Raw genomic sequence first — 20,411 nt, 5'->3', positions numbered from 1 at the left:
TTCCTTCTTTTCAAATAAGAGTCTTATCCCTTTCCATATGAAGCGCACCTTTTCCTCTCATCGTTTAACGTGACCCTAGTTTAAAGCGATACAGATCGATTTCCCCCACAGCTAGCTCGCTACGCTCGCTCGCATTTATGGTATGATTATGCTACTTATCAAAGGTCTTTTCATTCTTCCGTTAGGAGACTGTACTTATAACCCAATCAAGATTGGGTTTGTTCTTTTTTAAAAGATGTGATTTTTCGAACTGCGACCTCACGAATCTTAACTTTTTTCCTCGCTTGCAAATGGGTATTCAGACCATCACACCCAACTGCAAAGTATGATACTCAAAAGTAAGGCAAAGTTTTGTGAAATTGTTGGATAGATAGTAATACTTTACAACTTTGTGGATGTAATAGAAAAGCACTAGAAAATTAAGCCCCTAAAACACTTGTGGTTTTGAGAAATTGAATAATCAACAAATTTACCGGCGCTCCCGGTAAATTTCAAATATTTCAAATCGCGCCTGAGGCCATTTTATGCTAGCTGCGACCATGAAAATCTCAGGATATGCACTTCTGAAATATAATTTCCAAACGTGAATAGCAAATCGGTCGATTGTAGTGAAGAAACATATTTTTACAGTGTTCTAGGACAACTACCCCCTCGGGAAATCACCCTCCGGAAAATTACCCCCTGAAAACTATCCCTCCCCGCCCAGGGCAATTACCTCCCGGAAAATTACCCCCCAGAGAATTATTCCGCGAAGACAACTACCCCCCCCCCTCCCCCAGGACAACTACCTCAAGGAAAACTACCCGCGGAGAATTACCCCTCGAGGACAACTACCCCCGAGGACAATTACCGGTTATTGTCCTCGGGGGTAGTTTTCCTCGGAGGGGGGGGGGGGGGGGTAATTTTCCTCGGGGGTAGTTGTCCTCGGGGGTAATTATCCTCGGGGGAAATGTCCTCGGGGGTAATTGTCCTCGGGGTTGATTCTCCCGGGGTAGTTTTAAGGGGGAGGGGGTGATTGCCGAGGGGCATTGTTTTAAAGCTAAAGTAATATCAGTCTTCAGAGGGTGTTTTACAACATAAAGAGTTTAATATTTACAATGTCATCACTTTAGTCTCGATTTCAAACGCGACAACGATCATTGAATATTGTAAATTGCATATGCTTACAATATGTTAATTTGAACCATATTCATAACCCCATACCAAAACTTTGTATTATTTAAGCAATATACCGATGACAAAAAAATATTTATTTTCGTATTGAGATTTCCCTTTGTAGGTGCCCTTTTTTGCTGGTGCCCGATGCCTCCCCCTCCCCCCCCCCCCCCCCCCCTAATTTGGAACTCGCTCCGTAACCCCTGATACAGAGTAGTATTGTTATATGTCTTATCAATACTCTTGCGTATGTATCGATATATTTATTTCATCCAGCACGAATATATGCATAATCTTTATCTGTTATATGTTTTCTATATTAGATTAATCTCCAGCATGACATCCTTTCCATTCAGACGTTCTACATCCAAAATTTAGAAAAAGTCTGGGAACATCCACCTCGAGTAAGTGATACGGGTCAGACCGTTCATTTTAGTGGAGGGGATTGGTGAATTGTTGTAAGTATCGAACAGGGGAAAATAAATGAACTTTCGGATTACAGAACCTCTGGAAATAAATGAAAAAGCGTCATGTATCACATCGAAGCACCCTTGTAAATTACAGTTGATACCACTATAGAACTGTCAAGAGTGAAGACTCTCATATGATAGCAAGGATAATAGAAAGATCTCGAAGTGGTCATGATACATTTATATTTCTATGTGTATTTATATTTATTGATTAAACCTTATTGGCATTTCATCTAAATATTTTATTAATATAGCAGCAGTAAATAAATATAAATGACGATTCAATTCAATTCAATTCAATTCTGGTTTATTGTAAATAAAAACATACTGAATAAAAAGTCCGGAGACTCATACAATTCAGTTTACAAATTATAAATACATAACAAAATAAAAAAATCAATACTTTTAACAATCTTTTTTTTATATTAATTACTGATTCTAATGAACTAAACAACTAATTTCAAACAGTCGTGAAATAATACATGTTCTAATTATGCAGTTATAACATTTAAATAGTAAAATATGTTGCTACCATTTTCTAAATGTCATATGCAATTTTGTAACACACTTTCAAATTAATAAGTAGTCTTTTTATAAATTGAAAAATGTTTTTCATGATTAAACTAACAGAGTGTCTCAATATTAGTGCCTTTATTTGTCATTTTATTTTCGTTTTAACGAACTGCAGCTTATGTTATCGAATTTGAAATGTTAATGAATGTATTTTCATTGTTTGCCAAGTTCCCATTGAAAACCAATCTTCCCACACTTTGAGCTTTTTACCGTGTAAGCATAAATTTGTTATGTTCACTCTCGTGTTACTATGCACAAGAAAAACGCTCATGTACTTTTTTCTTGACGGTTGTAGCTGTTGCAGAAATTCTCCTGGACGTCGTATCCATTCATCTTTAATCTAGAGATGAAAACAAAGATGCTTCAATTCTATAACAAAAGTAAACAAGTTGTAAGTACAGTTTTATTTCTTTTTGAAAAGTTAGGATCAGTCAACAAATCTGTCAAACATTACAGGTATACAAGTCCATGTAGGCCTAAAATATTCCAAATTGTATTTTTCCAAATTATCAAATTTTCTTAGCCTTTGAATTTTGTAATGTCTACATGTTTAAATGGTTCATGTATTCCGTTCGATCAGATACAATTACATCTGTTTTTTCTACGCAAGCATCTTATTAAATTTGTCATAATCAAATCACAAGATCGGAGGCGTCGTGGTCCTGTCTTATGGTTCGGAGTTGGATTCCCTACGGAGGCATGACGTCATTCGGCAAGACATTAATCTCCATTACCAGTCTCTACCCTGGAAAAAATGGGTACCTGTGAGGGTTGACGACAGCCAGTATGACTACTTTAGCCATTGCCATACATGAATGTGCGTGAATCGCGAAAATGGTATGGAAAACTAATAATAATAGCTAGTTCTTATATAGCGCTTTTCAGGACCGAAGGCCCTCTCAAAGCGCTTTACAGATATATATATATATATATATTATTATTACCCCGGTCATAGGATTCAGGTTTACCCGCACACAATGTATGCACATTCTCCACTCCCTGGGAAGCATTCCAGGCAGGTGTCTTTTTTTACAAGCGCACACTTGCTAATCTAACCACATTAGCTTTCCTACCGGGGTACCCATTTAACACCTGGGTGGAGAGTGGCAAATGTAGATCAATGTCTTGCCAAAGGACATTAGTGCCGCGGTGGGACTTGAACCGCGAACCTTGTGTTCCACAGTCCGGTGACATATCCACTCGTCCACGACACCTCTACTACCTAAGGAGTGGAGATAGTACACGCCTGAATGAAATACAGTGGCCATGAGTAATGATAATGATATTGTAAAGCGTATTGAAGTATGTACGTAATGTTGTAAACTAGTGTATTGAATTATTGTTGAGATTATTGCAGTTAGTTTTACCTAATATCCTGTAATTCAAAGTTCTCATTTGTGTTCAATGATTGCTTCTTACAAGAATGCCATGGAACAACATCCATTGTTTGGATTGAGTTACGTCTTGGAGGATCCTCGACATGTGTCTCTTCACCTTGAGGTAAACCGGGAGGATATCTTCGGGAGGAGTGTCCGGGAGCAGTTAGCTAAGATGCTTAGCATCCCGAGGTCTAAGCTTCAAACACCTCTAATGGTCAACTTCATGGATGAAACGGGTGTTGACGCGGGGGCTCTGAGTATGGTAAGTGATTATTGGTAGCCTTGTATTTTTAGCCACTGTTTTTAACCTAGATAGAGAGAGAGAGAGAGAGAGAGAACATATTTATAAATATTTAGAAGGACAAAGTATTGCACCAATCAAGAAACGAACCCGGGATATCTCTTATGAGAGTCGAAAGCTTAATCTTTATAAAAATACCACACTGCTCGAACAATAATATGTATGTCTTCTTTTTTTATTAATACCAGGATTTTTTCCGGCTTGTCTTTGAGGTACTTCTCGATCCGAAAAAGAACGATCTGTTCCGATATGTCAAAGAATTCGACCCGACTCACTCGTCTGTTTGGTTTCGGAAGGTACATGAATCTTCTTCCGTATTTTAAAGAAAATTTATTGGCGAATTTGAGTGTACATTATTCGGAGGTTGACTTCCATATTTGCCTTTGTTCATGTTGTATTTTGATACACATTTTAGTTTTAGAAGAAATCCAAGTTTCACCTCTTTTGTCTGGTAAAATAGGTTCAAAACATACTTCGCCTATGTGTTTTCTTCATTTCTCGTTACACAATATTTCTTAAGTTATTGCATAAGTTAATTGTTATCTTGGGAATTTCGAATAACAAGTATCAAGATAATGCCACTGAAAAGAAGATCCCAATATGATTTACTGATTGGTTGAAAATAAAGTTTCGTTTGAATTTTGGGGATGACATGATATTGCTTTGTTTTACCCATGACACAAACTTTATGTATTCGATATGTATTTGTCTCTTTATTATGTTCATTCAAGAATTTGGCTGGGTGTATTTTGGAGGACTCATAGTGCGTTTGTATTGTAGTTATGCTTCTTCATTTCTTTTCAGAAAAAAGCAATGTGTTAATGAAGCTCACTTTGCTTTGTATATTAAAACAAATATGCCTGTCCATGAAGCATTCATTTGTATGAACTAAACCAAACCACCTTTCCTGAATATCTATGTAAAACAGGACTGTGAGGACTCCGAACTAGCCGAGATATGTGGTCTTCTGTTTGGGCTTTCATTGTACAACAAGGCAATAGTTGCATTACCGTTTCCACAACTCCTCTACGCCAAGCTTCTAGAAAAGGGGTATGTTGCTCTTAAAACACCACCACCACCACCAACAACAACAACAACGCCAACATTAACAACACCCTTTCTCTGTGTGAGGCAATGTAGGTTCTCGATCGATTTGATGAAGCTCTTATAGGTCGTTTCCTCACATGGTATCAAAACAAGAGATATTTAGAATCTGGATAAAAATCATTGCGGTGACAACACAGAATGATCAATAGTTCATTTTTGTTTTAATCGTAACATCGGAAGATATCAAGTTAAAAAAAAGAAAAGAAAAATGCTTTGCTAAACCTTTAGTACTTCATGAGATACAGCTTCATTGGCCCAAATCATGTCACCTTGTGTTTTGGAGAGAGATAAAAAGCTGCCAAGTGCAAACAAAACGTTTAACGTGATTACCCATGTGAGTGCATTTAATCACATCATTGTGTGTAAGCTTTACTTGTATCACTGTTTTTTAAATAGATTTTATAATATTTTCTTCGACATCTAACGTGAGTTCCTTCTTTATAGAGGCTTACGGTAGGGCAGCGTATGTAGTGTCTATAATCAGAAACCCTCAAATTTGTGGCAGCGCTGGGATATTATTTATAGCATGGATATAGATATATTTTTGTCATGATTGTTTGTGGCTTTTTATTTATTTCCATCTTTAACCCATTTTGTATTTGTTTGTTTCGTATTGTTTGTTTTTCTTGTCATCTTCATAAATAGATGCAGTTGTGTATTTATGTATTCTTGTCTCTTTAAGACACTACTACTATGGACGAATAAAATAAGCTTATTTTGATTTCTCGTTGATCATCAGCCCTAACAGTGATATGGAGGAAGCAGCAGAGCTCGACAAGGAGTTCGCAGATCAGATGTCTAAATTGCGGACTGGAACAGAAGATGAAGTGATGGGGTGTTGTTATGGTGATGAGGTTAAACTGGAAGATGGGAGGAGCGTCGAGGTCACGACAGAAAATGTGTAAGGAAAACAGGCTCAACAATGTCTAAAGGCAGCTTGATCCAAAGCTGGGCATATAGTTAAAATAGCAGATTTGTCAAAGGTTCTTGGACGATTACCCCCTGGGCGATCACCCTTCTGCAAATTACCAGCGGGAAACTACCCCCAAGGACAATTACCCCCCCCCCCCCCAGAAAAACTGATCCCCAGAAAATTACCCTCCATGGGACAACCATCCCCCCCCCCCCCCTCCCGAGGACAATTACTCCCAGAAAATTACCATACATAGTTTCTTACCACAGTATGTACAGCCGACTTTATGCTTCTTTTGCATGCCCTTTTGTCTATCCTCATTTTACTAATGCTTTCTGATTTTCTCATCATCTTCTAACTGTTATTTCAACTTATTTGTGCTAAAGTGATCTCTACGTGGACAACATGGTTCGAGAGTACCTGGTTCCGTTACAGTTTGCAGCCTTCCAGCGAGGATTCAACAGAGTCTTCAATCCCGCCGCCTTTGATATGTTCAGACCTATCGAGTTGGAGGCGCTTGTCATTGGAGAGAAACACTTCGATTGGAAAGCTCTTGAGCAGGTAATACGGACCAACCAAAAATAGATGATAGACCAGTTCACAGTTAGCACAAGGTACCAATGGCCGCAAATGTCCACAGATCTTTTAAACACGGAGATGTACCCCTGTGCATTCGAATCTTATTGAATATATGTTATCTAATATCTTAAAAAACACTTCCAAATACGTAGACGCTTCGTGAATAGCATAAATTTGTTTTCTAATTTGTTTGCCGAAGGCTTTTAAAACGGTAGCTGTAATTCCACTGACAGCTCAATACTTCTTAACATGATTTAAATGTATGCATATTATATTTATAAGTACACTTTTCAAAATACGGCGCGCTAAACAGCTGCGATTTTGCCGCGTCATCTCTAATAACGAGCCTTACTCTGACACAAAAGTGTTTTTGTAGTTATTATAACTCTATACATTCCTATTAAACTAATATACCATGCACTGAGAGGCTCTAGTTGAAATTGTTGATCGAGGTGGCAAGAATAGCACTATTTTCTGAGGGCGTAGCCCCGAAGAAAATAGTGCTATTTCTGTCGCCGAGAAATCCATAATTTCACGAGTGGCTTGAAATAGCGCATGATATATTTGTTTTATATTTTTCAAACCAACCTTCATGAAAATAATAATAATAAAAATAATAATTTCTGTAACCGAGGAATATAAATCGATTGAATATCTATGACGTCATCCATGGTATATTGCACTTTATATCCCTTCTATGAATATTCATGAGTTTTCTAAATACATGATTGGTCAATTGGGGGTCACGTAATAAAATATAGTTTTACTATTTGAAACAAATCTGTGCCAGAGCTCCGAATATTTTCCACTATTTTTACATGGGCAGAACTGCGCATGCTCTATGAGATTTTCAGGTAGATAAGCATTGTGACATCTTATCATGTTCAGTCAAAAGTAAGGCGAAATTAGCGGGTCTCATTAAATGCGCGTTAATATAATTGTGCGCAGGACAAATTTAAACTTCTCCAATACCCGCCCAATAAGGATAAAGTTAAAAAACATTTGCCAGCCATTCATGTAAATCAAACGTTCGGATCGTAAAGTGATATAAAACAAATATACCAAGCATTTAGTTCGTAAGAATAGTGGAAATTATATATCTTCGGAGGGACTAGCAATAGTTATTATTTTTCCTCGAGGCTTCGCCCCTTGGAAAAAATAGTACTATACAAGTCCCTCCTCAGATAAATAATTTCCACCATTCTTACTCACAGCTTGGTTTATTTGTATAATACAATGGATGACATCACTTCAGAGAACATTCTTCATAGCGGTAACATCATGACAATGTTATGTTTAGTAATATAATGCTATGTTGACCAATCACTGAACAGCATTTCATTAATCAAGATTATAAAACTCATGAACATTTTTTAAAAGTAGAAGTTTTCAAGCAAAACAATGCAGAAAGTAAAGGTAGGGGCCTACATACATGGTATTTTTAGACCCTGTTTTGTATGGTAACGAATCCAAATTATGCTTTGATCTGACACTGTATATGAGTATTCCAGCGATCTAATTGTTAAAACGTTTGGGTTTCTGGTTATTGACTGAATATTAGAGAAGTAGAATTTGTCAAAAAAAATGCTGAATGTGTTTGAAACTGCATTTGTGTAGCAGTAAATGACATGCTTTAAAAAAGTAAAAACCACATTGAAAATCCGCTCATTCTTTTTTTCTTATGATTTATAATTTGATTTATTATCAGTCTACTCAGTATATACAGCCATATACAAACTCGCATCCAACTATCAAGATTTTCTGGATGGTTTTTCATGCTCTGGACGATGACATGAAAAGAAAGTTCCTCGGTAAGTCTAAAATGTTCGGTTTATCTACTGTTGTTCTGCTAAGCCATCCATATCATAATAATATATATAACGATCATTAAATAAAAAGGTTTAAGATGGCCATTGTCGAGATTCTAGATCACAAAAATGACAACTTGGTCTTATTTTTGCAGTATAGCCACGCCAATATGCTAACACTGCTCTTTCTGCCATATCATGAGCACCCCAGGCATCGCTAGGTCCCCACAATCCCGGGTCGAGAGGGCAAAATGTGGGGAAGCACCAGTCCTTGTGCAAGCTAAAATGTAAGCACCGAGCAAGGATAAAATCTTTGACCTCTCTGAATAGAAAAATCAGCCTTTACAAGTATACAGCAATGTTGCCCATAATTCCACTGATGAATTCATAACAGTTTAGTTATCACTTGCACGAATACGATGGCATTCCAAGACAAATACAGAAATTGGCCCATCGGCAGGAATGTTTTACGAGACTAAACACCTATGTCTCATTGACCTAGTAGCAACTAGCCAGTCAGAAGGTTCACGAGACTGAAGTTCGAGAGCATCTTTGGTTTCATGGTCCCTCTGTTCCATCGGCCTTCCTTGGGTTTCCTGTAGCTTAGATTTCAGTTCCTGTGCTTGCATCCTTGGAACAGTTGCTTGCCCATACCTGCGCGTTACTTCACGGGCAAACTGGTACATGGCATTGATGGGGGTATCAGTTATTACATGGACCGCGGGAAGAGCAAAATTAAAATTGATTAACAGTGATTATTTATTTTTAGTATATACCATCACCATCATGTTATGATGATGATCATCATCACATGGTTATATTATTATTATTATTATCTGTAGAGGTGAGTCTATTGGATATGTCGCTGAACTGTGATCCACCCAGGTGTAGTAAATGGGTACCCGGTAGGAACGAATTCCTTGAATGCTCGTGCGCGGTAAAGCGATGCTAAACAGGGGTAATGATATGATTGCAGGGCCCTCATGGAGAACAGTATCAATACTGATTATTCATTTACTGATATTATTATCATTATTATTATCATCATCATAATCATTCCTCAAAACAGGATCAAGTTCGTTATTTTTTTCTTGAAGGACTGCGCTTTAACAAATAGCACTAAGTGCTATCAAGCGCGAATATACTCTTTTGTTCTACTGTCCAAGAGTTTTCCCAATGAGTCTCGTTGTGCTCAATAAAGCTATCTTATGCAAGTCGTAGAGTCGTAGAGTATGGATTCGGGAAGATCTTGGCGATGAGACCTTCAATGCCCTTCTTCACCATGCCTGTGTGTCAGATGGTTTAGACTATTGGACTCATCTCTCCTTTGACGTTCCAACATAATTATCTTTGTTATTTAGCTTTTTTTCTCTATCTAGGGGGGTGTTTCACAAAGAATTTAAGTCAAACTTATCTCTAATTTGGACAAAATATTTACAAAGATGATAACGGCATTGCATGAGTTTTAAGTTCAACTTAGGATCTTTGTGAGACACCCCCTGGACGGCAATGTTTATGTCATGAGGGTTATTTATTATATTATAATTATGATATTCCACATACTAAGAATATTGCTCTACGATTGGTCAAAAGTAAATCACGTGATGAAAGATAGTTCGCCCATCATTGATGGGAGAAGAAAATTTCGTTACACTGTGTAGATAGTACTACTATCTACGCAGTGCAACGCACTTTCATTTAAGATAGTAGTATACTATGTTATCCAAAAGCGCAATAAAATAACCAATGCGCACACCGTACTCACAAGGGGTTGGGTTAAACTTTACCTTTTTTGGTGTGAATTTGGGCCTAGGTTTCTTTTATGTACACGAACACACGTCCTTTTCCTTATGTAGAGAAATTGTTTCAGATGTGAAATGTAATGCAAATAATCACCTTTTTGTTTCAGGCGATGGCAAACTATCACTTCCTCGGAGATCAGAATGTATACGCTATCTTTCCCCAGCTTCGCTTCGGAAAGATAGCTACATCAAGATCGCCTCGGAAGTGATAGTTCGGCCCATCACCTTCACCAACGGTTATTAATTGCTTATTATTATTATTATTATTATTATTATTATTATTATTATTATTATTATTAGTATTGTTATTATTATTATTCTTATTATTATTATAATTAGTATTATTATTAATAATATTATTATTAATATTATTATTATTATTATTATCTGTATTATTAGTATTAATATCATTATTATTATTATTTTTAATATTATTTTTTAATTTAATTATTAATATTATTTTTGATACAATCTTTATTACCATTGTCATCATCAGTATTATTATTATTATTATAAGAATTATAATAAATAATAAATTGTTATGATTTATCTTGTTGCAGTATTTGTCGCTGGGTCTGATCGCGTCCCGGTCGGTGGACTACGAAACCTAGGTCTCCACATTGACCACCTCCAGGTACCCATGGACGATTACGTGGACGAGCAACCGTGCGACACCGGAGACAGACTCACATGGCTATTGCCAGTGGGCCATGTTTGCGATAACTATGGCTACCGCCGTACCTTACGGCTGCCTATGTATACCAGCCTCGATCTAATGGAAGATCGTTTGGCCGTCGCCCTGTCCTATTACGACTGCCCATTTCATATCGCCTAGGTTTATAGGATATTTTATTATCATATTCTATTCATGAATTTTTCAATTTTTGTATCTATTCATTTATATATATTTCATCTCATTCATTTATATATTTCCTATTCATGCAAAAAATACGTATTTGATTATTCATTCATTTATTATATTCTTTAATTCATGTATTTATTATTTCTTCAAGTTATTTTCATAGCCTCTTCTAGTGAAGCGTATTATACCTCACAATCTGATGTAATTAACGTTGTTGAAATATATTTAATTATGTTTAATTATTTTTATTCTCTTAAGTTTAATGTCCTTACCTTGTTAGGCGCCTTTAGCATCTCTTGGGGTGGATATGTGCGCATTATAAATGTTGTTATTATTATTATTATTTATATGATGTACATGTATTAACATTAAAATAGCAAAAAATGAAAATAAGAATAATATGAATTTTTAACGCGCAGTATCCAAAACTTTCGATCAAAGCGCGACAAAAATTCAGATTACACAAAACACGTCATTGAAAATAGAATAAAGCAGAAGACCTAAAGGCAATACAAAGTTTTGGTAAATTTTGAAAGTCGGGTGGATAGTGATTCTTTACAATTTTGGATAAATTTGGATGCTTTTGTAGATGTATTATAAGCACTAACAAATTAAGCTCCTAAAACACTTCTGTTTTCGAGATAAATTGAATATATAAATTTACCGGTGCTCCGGTAAATTTTGATGAATTTCAAATTTCGCCTACGGCCGTACAATGGTAGTTGCTGCCATGACAATATCAGAATATGTAACTGTGATATGTAATTTCAAAACTGGAATAGCTAATTGGTTGATTATAGTCAAGAAACATTGTTTTGTAGCTTAATTAATATCTTTACCTCGAGAGGGAGCTATACAACATAAAGAGTTTATTATTTACAATTTCATAACTTTAAACTCGATTTAAACCGCGACAACGATCACTAAATATTGTAGGATCGCATATGCTTTCAATATATTAATTTAAACCGAATTCGTGACCCCATATCAAAACTTTGTATTACCTTTAAGCTAGATCTAGAAGGTGATAGAGGCCCCAGGAAAGGAATCTATATGGGCGACCAAACCTTTAACACATAGTATAATCAGAAATATAGTAATTAAAACAGCCGCATATAAATGAAGTAAATCTTTTTTTCAGGCATGACATGAAATGCGTTAAGTGTAAGTGTGTATATTATGTAAATGTATGTCTTATGTAAAATGTTTTTTGTTAATGAGGTTATTAATGTATATGTACATATGCAAAATGTGTGTGCGAGTGCATGGGTTTGGGGCTCTTATTAAAATATGACTTGTATGCTGGTAATAATTTAAGCTTCATGACAGCCTTGAAAAAATAAGTCGTAGTACATGATTTAACAGTAATTGGGAGACTATTTCATAGGTCGGGGTCATGGTGTCGGATAGATTTATGCGCAATTAGTTGAGTTCAATTTTGGGGCTTATCAAATGAAATTCCTGACAGATTCCTGTCTGATAATAATTGATTGTGTTGTTTATAACAAACAGGTTGTTGAATGCCGGGGAAAATAAGGTTATTAGAGTATTTGAACATAAAGATTGCTATCTGAAAAGAATTGATATAAGAAACTGTTAATGTTTTAGCTTCTGAAATAAGGGTTCTGAATTTGCAAGGATGATCCGGTACAAATTAAAAAAACGTCCTTTAATGCCCCATATGAAAAGGATCTAGTTTTGTCTTCGTATAACTTGCCAAACCATATTACAATACCGTAAAATATGGAAATACCATTGTATTATGCAATTAAAGAAACAAAATATTTTGAGTAAAAATATTGTTTAATTTTACAAATATTTCCTACACCTTAGGATATAAATATAGATCTTTTAATATATTTCAAATGGTCATTCATGTCAGACATTCATTAAAAATCACTCCTAAAACCTAGAGTTACGCTTTTGTCAATTAGCTAATTTTCATATCTGAAGTTCTGTATGCATTGGGTTGGTTGAGGTGTATTAAATGAGTTTTGTTTATATTAAGAGATAACGTATTCCTTTTAAACCATGTGGAAACTTTTGGTTACTCAACATTAAAGGGAATCATAAGTATTTTGATGTTCTTGTGTGAGTAAAAATATTTGTGTCATAACAGATGATGCGTTCGTTACATTGTTGACATACAAAAAAAAAGAAGTGGTCCAAAAACGGAGCCTTGAGGGACACCACACCTAATCGGCAAAAGACTTGAGTCAGTACCATAAAATGAAACATATCACTGTCTGTTCGCCAAGTAGTCATTAAACCAGGATAGAGTTTGCCCTCGAATTCCTCGAAGTTTTCGTATATATAGCATAATGTAATATAGCATGGTTGAGCGTATCAATCGCTCTACTTAAATCCAAACATATTCATATTACATGTACTTTTTTTTCTTGTTTGCCATTGCACTGGTAATTTTGTCGTATATTTGTATGTAAGCTAAATCTGTCTAGTGGTTTTTCTAAAACCCTTATAGGTTTGGATTCAACAATTCGTTTTTATTAAGAAAATCATGTAACCTATTGTAAAAAAAAAATCAAGAAGTTTTGATATTTGCTACGGAGTATAGATATTGGGCGATAATTGCTTATTTCATGTGGATTGTCCTTCTTATAAATAGGAATTACTTTCGCTACTTTAAGGAGATATGGACATAATCCTGTTTAAATCTAAAATTTAAATATGCGAACTAAATAAATGGGGATACAATGAAGTATATAATTTGTTTAAGAAGTGCGGTGCGAATCCTATCACGACCTTCTGATTTAATACTGGAGTTTAGTAATTTTGTCTTATTGATTATTTCTGGTAAATATGTTGGCTTAAAGAAAAAAGATGTTTCCAAAATACCTGGAAGAAAAATGGTAAGATCAACATTTGTAGTATCATCTTTTTTGTTTGCTAGTTGTGGGCCAATATTACTACAGAATGTATTGAACGAAGTAGCATATTCATTTGTATTGGATATCTCATTATCATTTAGCGTCATATTATCTTTTGGTAGAGGTTCGGTTTTCTTCCCCATTGTCTCGTTGATGACACACCACGTTGATCCAACATTGGAGCTAACTATACTTAATTGTTCAGAGTAATACAACTTCCAAGAACATTGAATGTTTCTAGTCAATTCATTACGATATGTGTGTAATGTGTGCTGGTTAAGTCTGTTGGATTTTGCATGTATGTAATTTGTAAAAACCTTTTTTTTTTTGTTCTGATTGATTTCATAATACCTTTTATAATCCATGGGTTTCTTGTGATGTAAGAGTTACGTTTCTCTCTAACAAGAGGAAACTTTGTATAATGATAGTATTGTATTCACATCATGTTCATTTAAAACATTTGTACGTTCTTCTAATAATAAATCTTGTTTAAATGACTCAATTTATTAGGAGTGTCTATTTTGTAAAAAAAACTGTCGAGTTTGTTAAGATAAACTAAACAGAACTGAGATATTACAAATATCTGTTGGTGGTCAAATATTTTGGGAAAATGTAGACCACCAGTAATAAACGTTATTTAACAAAGTTGAGGAATGCGTGTCAATCCTGGTAGGTTGGTTTATATAAACGGAAAAAGCATAAAAGAAGGCCTACATGAAATCGACAAATTTATCTAAATTAATACAATTTTTTAAAAAAAAAAAGGTTTATATTCTAGTCACCTATTAAATGTGTATGTTATTGAGTAAACGATGTTGAGACAGTTATCATAACTGAACAAAACAGCCAAATTCGGCCACACCACGAAAATGGTCGTCTGTTACACAGCGTGGCACCAGGTTAAGCACCATACGATTCAACTGCAGATAGTTGAAAAGAGCAAACCCAAGTAATCTTCATAATTGTAAAACCAAGCATACTGTAGATGAGAATATAAATTATAAAATGACAAAAAAGAGGTCAGTTACATAACGTGGCGCCAAATCAGGTAAATTTACGTTTTGCCTTTATATATTTAATAGAACAAGCCCAATAAAGTTCGAGACTTTGTAAAAGAAAAGCCTTTAAGTGTGTGAATGGGTTTGAGTTTGAGTTTGAAGTTTATTATCCAAAACAAAAATTACATCAATATAACAATAACATGTGAATGATTAACATTGAAAGGATAAATGGGACCAAAAAATAGCATTTAATGTTAATCGTGTCTGGTACCTCTACAAAAGTATCACATCAATAAATGATAATGTAATGAATAAATATGAATAACTGTTGATTACATACTTAAGCTACAAACTATTCTACATCTAGGGTAAATATGTTCTGTGCTAAAATACAAAGCTTTGGTATTTTACACTAAATAACAGATAAAGAATTATATAACATAATATTTACAAAGAGGCAAGAGCCTTGGTTCAAAGTTAAAAACACCTATTCTATTAATTTTTTTGACATTAGAGTTCTACAAAAGCAAGACACTGATGCTTTCTCCCGTACAGATAGGGGTAGATCATTCCAATAGCGTGTGCCTCAAGAATGACATTGGAAATTTACCTTGCGTTGTCTTTACTTTAGGCACATTTAACTTCTTACTTTCTCTTTGTCTAGTCTCATAGTTGTGCTCTATGAAACAGCAATACTGAATTAGAGACTGTGGCAATTTATCATTCAATAATTGATACATAAAAACACAAATAGATAATTTATGGAGTTGATACACATTCAATAATTTAGCACCAGGAATATCGGTTGTGAATGAGTCCTAATTGGACTAAACGTTATAAATCTTAGTGCCATCTTTTGGCTTTATAATAAACACTTCATGTTCATTTCATAATTACCCCCAAACCTCAATTCCGTAGGTCATATGCGGTTGGATTAATGTCTTATACAGTAACAACTAAACACTCCTTGGCACAAACTGTCTTAATCTATATAAAACACCAACTCTTTTCCTAATACACTTATTAACCCTTTGGAAATGAGGTTTCCACGTCAAATGTTGATCTACATAAATTCCTACAAATGATGTAACATCAACCTGGGCTATTTCAGTCTCTGCTATTTTTAGCACCCCTTGGGTTACTACTGATTGCCTACTCCCTCTTATTAACAAATAATTAGTATTTAAGAGATTTACTGTAAGTTTATTCACCTTACACCATTTGGTCACCTTATCAAGATGCATATTAACTATATCTATATCAATCAAATTCTCTCTTGGTGGAAACGTATGAAACAAGTTAGAATCATCGTCAAAAAGTCTAACATTAAAATAATTTGTTGAGTTTGACGAATCGTTTAAGTACAACAAAAACAGTGTAGGTCCCAACACGGAACCCTGAGGAACACCACACGATATTATTTGCTTCAATGAGCTATGTCCATGATAGTTCACAAACTGAAATCTATTACAAAGATAACCTTTAAACCACTGGAGAGGCGGGCCCCTTATTCCATAATGCTCTAATTTTCCAGCCAAAAAATGATGTACTTCATTATGTGGCTGTTATGATGACTATATTTCTGACTATACTATGGGTTACAGGTTTGGTCGCCCATAAAGGTTTCTTTTCTGAGGCCGCCATCACGTTCAAGCTCTGGCTTCAGGTGGTCTCCTACTTTTCTCAATTTTCAATAAACTGTTTTGTGTAAATTGCATTTTCATTTTTTTCGCGCCTTGATCGAATGTTTCGGATACGTGCGCGCTTTAAATTAAATAAGAAATATATAAATGAATAACTAAATAATATAAAAAAAATCACAAATAACACATGACAAAGAAATATCCTATACAGTAGACCTAAGCGATATGAAATGGGCAGTCGTAATAGGACAGGGCGACGGTCAAACGATCTTCCATGAGTTCAACGCTGGTATACATGGGCAGCCGCAAGGTACGGCGGTAGCCATGGTTATCGCAGCCATGGCCAACTGGCAACAGTCGGGTGAGTCTGTCTTCGGTGTCGTACGGTTGCTCGTCCACGAAATCGTCCATGGGTACATGGAGGTGGTCAATGTGGAGACCTAGGTTTCGTAGTCCACCGACCGGGATGCGATCAGACCCCGCGACAAAAACTGCAACAAGATAAATCATAATAATAATAGTTATTATTATAATGAAAATAATAGTAGTGATGATAATGATAATAATTATAATAATAATAAAAAAGATGAAATGAAAAATACTGATAAACCTCACGACATCAACATTGCAGTCAAAGACAGAGCCAAAAGACTTAATAACAAAGATCTGATGATCTTACCGAATCCATACTGCGGACGTGCATAAGTTGGTTATATTGGGCACAGCGAGACTCATTAGGAAAACACTTGGAAATTACAATAAAAGTGTATAATAAAAAGGTGCACTTGAATGCACTTAGTGCTTTTTTTTAAAAATTCCTTCTAGAAACAAAAACGGTCGTTATATACATCAAATATAATTATACCTCTCGTTAGTATGTTGAATAAATCTAGTCATCTAACTGGTCGAAATTGGAGTCGTGATTTTAGCCAAGAACACGATAAGGTAAGAATTCTTTGTAGAATTGTTTGTCAATTTGGTATATAAAAGTTATATATCGACTGCTTTAATATTCGAAGCATAGCTGTTTCTATACCTGCTCTCGGAGAGGTTACATCCTGATATGACCACTCGGGGCGCCGCCAACCCCGGCGCGCCTCAGGGTCATATCAGGATGTAACGTCCCCTTGAGCCTATCGAAACAGCGATGCCTCTCATAGTAGTCAAAATATCTATATTATGGAATAAACAAAAGGTAAATCAAACATTTTAGACTTACCGAGAAATTTTCTTTTCATGTCATTGTCTAGAGCGTGAAGTACCTTCCAGAACATCTTGATTGTTGGGTGTGAGTCTGTATATGGCTGTATATACTGGGTCGACTGAAAAAAATTAAATTATATATCATAAGAAAAAAAGAATGTGCAAATCTTCAATGTGGTTTGTAATTTTTGGGAAGTTTGTCATTGACTACTATACAAAATACAGTGTCAAACACAATAAACATTTTTGACAAATATTTATGCTCTAATATTCAGTCAATAACCGGAGAACGAATCGTTCTTAAACTGTGTCATTGTGCTCTTTTTATATTAGTGCCCTTTTGTGAGGCATTAATCCTCATTACTGTCAGTTATGATAAACAAAGTAGCATACACATGCTTTAGCAGTCACGCAAAACAAACACTTTTATTCAATACAATATGATAATGTATACAAATAGATCTATTAGGAATAAATCCTTGTCATTATCATTCCATAAATTGGGGTAAAAAAATTATTCCACCTTCATGACCAATAGTGTACATGTATATTTAAATGCATAGTGGTACACTTCCGTGTTTAAAAGATCCGTTGACATTTGTGGCCATTGACACTTTGTGCTATTAAAAAACTACGAACTGGCCTATCATCTAATTTGGTTGGTCCATATTACCTGTTCAAGAGCTTTCCAATCGAAGTGTTTTTCTCCCATGACAAGCGCCTCCAACTCGATAGGTCTGAACAAAGCAAAGGCGGCGGGATTGAAGACTCTGTTGAATCCTTGCTGGAAGGCTGCAAACTGTGACGGAACCAGGTACTCTCGAACCATGTTGTCCACGTAGAGATCACTTTAGCACAAAGAAGTTAAAATAACAGTTGGAAGATTGAGAATATCAGAAAGCATTAGTGAAATGATAATTAACGAAAGGGCATGCAAAAGAAGCATGAAGTCGGCTGCACATACTGTGGTAAGAAATTATGTAGGGTAATTTTCTGGGGGTAATTGCCCTCGGGAGGGGGGGGGATTGATTGACCCAATGGAGGTCAATTTTATGTGGATTAATTTGTCTGGGGGTAATTGTCCTTGGGGGGTAGTTGTCCCGCTGGTAATTTGCAGAAGGGTGATCGCCCAGTGGGTAATCGTCCAAGAACCTTTGACAAATCTGCTATATTTACTATATGCCCAGCTTTTGATCAAGCCGCCTTCGGACATTGTTGAGCCTGTTTTCCTTACACATTTTCTGTCGTAACCTCTACGCTCCTCCCATCCTCCAGTTTAACCTCATCGCCATAGCAACTCCCAATCACGTCATCTTCTGTTCCAGTACGTAATTTGGACATCTGATCTGTGAACTCCTTGTCGAGCTCTGCTGCTTCCTCCATATCACTGTTAGGGCTGATAATCAACGTGAAATCAAAATAAGTTTATTTTATTTTAACATAGCATTGTCTTAAAGAGACATGAATAACTGAATAAACGTGTGAGTCTATGATTGAAAATAACAAGAAAACAATAAATAAAAAGGAAATAATTAAAAATGTAGGTGAAAGCTGAAGGTGAATAAATACATAAAGAAACTAATAAAACAATGATTCTATATATACGTATCTGAAATTATATCCCAACGCTGCCACCAGTGTTAGAGGGTTTCTGACTCTAGACACCGCAGACATTACTTAATCGTATTCCTCTATAAAGGATGAAGTCAATTAGTTGTAGAGATAGAATCACGGTCAACTATATTGCATATGGGCGTGTGTGGTTTTTGTTAAGCTTATAAAAAACACAAGGCGGCATCATTTAGACTATTTACCCTTGATATTCTGAAATACTACTAGTTTAGCAAATCATTATTTATTTCTCTTATTTATCCGGATATTTCTTCAATGTAACGATGCTCTGTATAGATACAACAAAAAGGGAATTAGGTCTTTAGCTAAGTCTGAGTGTCACTACAATGATTACATTATTTTCTTCTTCAGATTCTAAATATAATTTGTTATGTTACCAGTTGTTGTCATTATTGATGCTGTAGGTGGTGGTTTTGTAGTTGTTGTTGTAACACGTGAGGATATGACCCTTAAGTGTTCAATCACGTCGAGAAGGGAAACACAGGGAAAGGGCTTTCTCGTTTTTCACATATGTTGTTCTTTATGGTAACGATGTTGTTGTTGTTGGTGGTGGTGTTATAAGAGCAACATACCCCTTTCCTAGAAGCTTGGCGTAGAGGAGTTGTGGAAACGGTAATGGAACTATTGCCTTGTTGTACAATGAAAACCCAAACAGAAGACCACATATCTCGGCCAGTTCTGAGTCCTCACAGTCCTGTTTTTTTTTTTACAAAGGTTATCAGAAAGAGTGGTTTTGGTTTTGTTCATGAAAATGAATACGTATTGCACAGGCATATCTCTTTTTTTGTTATACAAAGCAAAGTGAGTTTTGTTAATTCATTGCATTTTCTAAAATATAAATGAAGAAACATAACTACAATACAAAAGCACTATGAGTCCTCCAAAAATACACCAGCCAAAATCTTGAATATTCATGATAAAAAGACAAATACATATCGAATAGCTAGAGTTTTTCTTAATTGGGTTAAACACAGCTATATTGCATGTCAACCCAAAAGAATCAAACGCAAACTTATTTTACAACCACTCAGTGAATCATATTGAGAACTTCCTTTGAGTGGCGTTCAATTGATACTTGTTATTCGAAATTCCGAA

At 35.5% G+C, this 20,411-nt stretch overlaps 2 protein-coding genes across 2 annotated transcripts; one reads left to right on the top strand and one right to left on the bottom strand.

Moving 5' to 3' along the window:
* The first annotated feature begins 3,622 nt into the window (after positions 1–3,622).
* On the top strand, positions 3,623–10,968 carry LOC115922853 (probable E3 ubiquitin-protein ligase HERC4). The gene is made up of 7 exons (XM_030982584.1): positions 3,623–3,839; positions 4,067–4,174; positions 4,807–4,928; positions 5,725–5,886; positions 6,285–6,459; positions 8,186–8,288; positions 10,648–10,968. The coding sequence occupies exons 1-7, from the start codon at positions 3,627–3,629 to the stop codon at positions 10,920–10,922; spliced, it is 1,158 nt and encodes a 385-aa protein (XP_030838444.1). The 5' UTR covers positions 3,623–3,626; the 3' UTR covers positions 10,923–10,968.
* A 5,729-nt stretch (positions 10,969–16,697) lies between these two features.
* On the bottom strand, positions 16,698–19,984 carry LOC115918550 (ubiquitin-protein ligase E3A-like). Its single transcript, XM_030982609.1, has 5 exons — positions 19,889–19,984; positions 18,919–19,080; positions 18,358–18,532; positions 17,701–17,803; positions 16,698–16,972 (listed from the first exon to the last, which is right to left on the bottom strand). Exons 2-5 carry the CDS (start codon positions 19,065–19,067, stop codon positions 16,698–16,700), a joined length of 702 nt encoding a protein of 233 aa, XP_030838469.1. The 5' UTR covers positions 19,068–19,080; positions 19,889–19,984.
* Positions 19,985–20,411: the final 427 nt, after the last annotated feature.

Source organism: Strongylocentrotus purpuratus, unplaced genomic scaffold, assembly GCF_000002235.5.
Source record: "Strongylocentrotus purpuratus isolate Spur 01 unplaced genomic scaffold, Spur_5.0 spur5_scaffold_12, whole genome shotgun sequence".
In the NCBI taxonomy this organism is placed as follows: Eukaryota; Metazoa; Echinodermata; class Echinoidea; order Camarodonta; family Strongylocentrotidae; genus Strongylocentrotus; species Strongylocentrotus purpuratus.
This window is presented reverse-complemented; position numbering and strand designations above follow the sequence as displayed.